Here is a 3,556-nt window from a genome sequence, read left to right on the forward strand (position 1 = left end):
TGCCTGATCCCCCCTGGAGGTATTCCCCGTGTCCCAGTCCTGCACCAGCCTCCAGGACGCCCACCCCCCCGTAATGTCAGATTCTGTTCCGTGTTTTGTGTGTGTTTTGCTCCCCATTTGTTTCCATGCCCATATTTGGTCCTTCCCGTTCCTGTCCTTATTGGTTCCCTTGTGTTGGATGTAATTAAAACTTCCTTGTTGATGTACTATATATATATATATATATATATATAATGTATGCATATATAAATGTTTTATTCTTAGGCTGCATTTATGTGCATATATTTAGTTATTTAATACATTAAAAACAGCAATATTGTGAGATATTATTACAATTTGAAATAACTATTTTCTATTTTAATATATTTTAAAATGTAATTTATTCCTGTGATGCAAAGCATTCCAGTCTTCAGTGTCACATGATCCTGATTTACTGCTCAGTTATTATTGGCACTCAGTTATTAATCATTATCAATGTTGAAAACAGTTTTTACTGCTTAATATTTTTTTTCAGTATTCTTCGATGAATATAAAGTTTAAAAAACAACATTTATTTGAAATATAGTATTATGTAACATCACAGATGTTTTTACTGTCACTTTTGAACAATTTAAAAAAGACAAACAAACATCTGAATAGTAGTACATTATGGTTTCTGCATAAATATTAAGCAGCACAACTGTTTTAAACATTGATAATAATCAGAAATGTTTATTGAGCATATTAGAATAATTTCTGAAGGAGCATGTGACACTGAAGACTGGAGTAATGACGCTGAAAATTCACAGGAATAAATTACATTTTAAAATATATTACAATAGAGAACAATTATTTTAAATTGTAATACTTTTTCATAATATTAGTGTTTTTTTTCTTTTTTTATGACATAAATACAGTTTTGGTGAGCTTGAGAGATTTCTTTCTGAAACATTAAAAACTCTTAGCACCTCCAAACGTTTGAATGGTAGTGTATACATTATAACACACATATGTTGTTTGAAGCCACATTCACTCAGGTTTTCGTAGCACCTCTGTGGCTTTGGAGATGCAAGTACGGCCTCTCTCTATCTTACTTACCGTCACAAGAGACATATCACCCACACTTTACACATGCTCCACACACACACGCACGCACGCACACACACACGCACACACACACACACACACACACACACACACACACTCCTAACTGCTTTTCATGTCAGTCCTCGGGGCCTGCTACAGGATCCAAATGGACCCAAACACACACAGAGCTACACCAGCGTACACACGGCAGCCAAACTCTAACGCAATAAATCGGATAGCGTTTAAGAGCATCACATCATGGGTAAAGCCATCCGTCTGTGTGACTCCCCATGATTCAATCAGAGAATCGGTCGTGTATCTATCAAAGAGTTGCTCAGAAATCAATGATTCATCCAGAGAGTCAGTGTGACTCCAGCAGTCAGTCAGTTTGTCAGAGATTAATAGAGTCAGAAAGCAGCAGTGAATGTGTCAGCGTGGATGAGTGTCTCACCTCCAGTAAACGAGGACGGCCAGCAGCAGAATGAGGCAGAGGAAGGTGAGCACCGACACCACCACCAGAGGAATAATCCACTCCATCCGGGCTGAAGCAGGCACAGGGTGCATGCTGGAGACTACGGTACGCTCTGAAACACACAGGCACACACACGTTACTATCAACACACCGTACAAATAGCAAACTAATAATAATAATAATAATAATGATAACAATAAGCATTATTATTACTGATAATAAAACAATTGCAATCATTACATAAAATTACATTAATCAATTATACCTAATATAATATTGAATTTAATTAGACCAACAAATTTCTGAAATTCAATAAACATTTATTTCACACAATATTTACTCAAAATTCCAAATAATGTTTATAAAATATTATAAAACAAAATAAATGCAGAAAGTACTTACATCAATTATAACAACATCAACATTAATTATCATTATCATTAATACTACCTTTTACTAGTAACAGCAACATTAATTATTGTTATTTATTAACTTTAAATAATTTAATAATAAATGACATTATAACATTATTTAAAATATATTATTTTATTTAGATTAAGAAATGGCTAAACTTCAATAAACATTTATTTTACACAATATTTCTATAAGTCTTAATATCAACAACAACAACGATATTTATTATTAATAATAATAATAATATCAACATTATTATTATTATTATTATTATTAATAGCAACAACAATAAACGATACTGATGATAATAATAATAATATCAACATTATTATTATTATTAATAATAATAATAATGTTGATATTATTATTATTATTAATAGCAACAACAATAAACGATACTGATGATAATAATAATAATATTAATAATAATAATAAAAATAATACAATTGCAATATTTTCAAAAAATAATTATTCAGTTATTCATATAATAATATTAAGTTTAATTGCTGAAGTTCAAATGATTATAAAACATTTAAAATAAATGCAAAAACACATAGATTATAATAACATCCAACATTATTATTATTATTATTATTATTATTATTAACACAGTTGCAGTAATTTAATCTAAAATATTGTTAAATTATTCAAAATTATTCAACATCTAACACTATTGGATTTAATTGTTGTTATTAAACATTCAAAATAAATGCAAAAATACTTAAAATTTTTTACATTTTTAAAGTTCTGGTTACCACTATTTTGCCAAGTAAGATTTCTAGATGAATTTGTTTTGCTTGCCCTAGAACATTCCAGTGAAAGGTTTTCCTGATCCTGACAATAAAATACCTTTTAAGTTCAGAGAGAAATGCTGGGTTTATAGCAGCCCCAAACCCAGTCCTGAGACTCTGTCTCCTTCCCTAAAACCTGACTGGTTGATAGGAATGCTGTTCCAGGACAAACACGGATGTTGATTAAGGAACACAACCCACTTGGCAAGATCATGGTCACCCTACCAGTCTATAACTAACATGCACACACACACACACACACACACACACACACAGACAGACATACCAGAGTCCCGAACTGGTAGCGGAAACCACACACTCAGATCCCGAACATAAGAACAGAGAGATCAGAAACCTGCAGCCCCCCCTCGGGTGGTCCAGGACAGCATGCTGCAAACTAATCCATGCTGCTACAGCCTCACCACGGTCAGACACAGACCCACAGTCACGCAAGGAACAGCCCTCACACACACACAAACACACTGGATGAATATAACTCCAGTGCCAAAAGAGCTAAATATGGAGTTTCTCTGTTTCTTTCTTGTTTATTTATTTATTTATTTTTTTACTCCCTGCAGCTGAAAATGTTTTCCGCTCTCATCCTCTCTGGACCGGAAAACTAGGCCAACCCTCTGCCTCCGAAACAAACAGAGGGGATGGAAAGCAAGATGGAAGGTTGAGAAGAGAGGGGATAAGGAAGAGGGAGTGACAGGGAAATAAATGACAAAGAAATGAGAGTGAGAGAGGGAGATGAAACCATCATTGCACGGGGGACGCAAACAGGACCACATAACACAAGAACTGAATGTTTAGT

The 3,556-nt window shown here is 33.6% G+C and overlaps 1 protein-coding gene across 1 annotated transcript in view; it reads right to left on the reverse strand.

Moving 5' to 3' along the window:
• LOC107654175 (receptor-type tyrosine-protein phosphatase gamma-like) overlaps nt 1–3,556 on the reverse strand; it is a 270,415-nt gene that overhangs the window by 30,306 nt on the left and 236,553 nt on the right. The window contains exon 14 of the mRNA XM_016441146.1: nt 1,517–1,649. Coding sequence (XP_016296632.1) covers nt 1,517–1,649 — 133 coding nt within the window. The remainder of the gene's footprint in view (nt 1–1,516; nt 1,650–3,556) is intronic.

Source organism: Sinocyclocheilus anshuiensis, unplaced genomic scaffold (assembly GCF_001515605.1).
Source record: "Sinocyclocheilus anshuiensis isolate Anshui unplaced genomic scaffold, SAMN03320099.WGS_v1.1 scaffold463, whole genome shotgun sequence".
Taxonomy (NCBI): Eukaryota; Metazoa; Chordata; class Actinopteri; order Cypriniformes; family Cyprinidae; genus Sinocyclocheilus; species Sinocyclocheilus anshuiensis.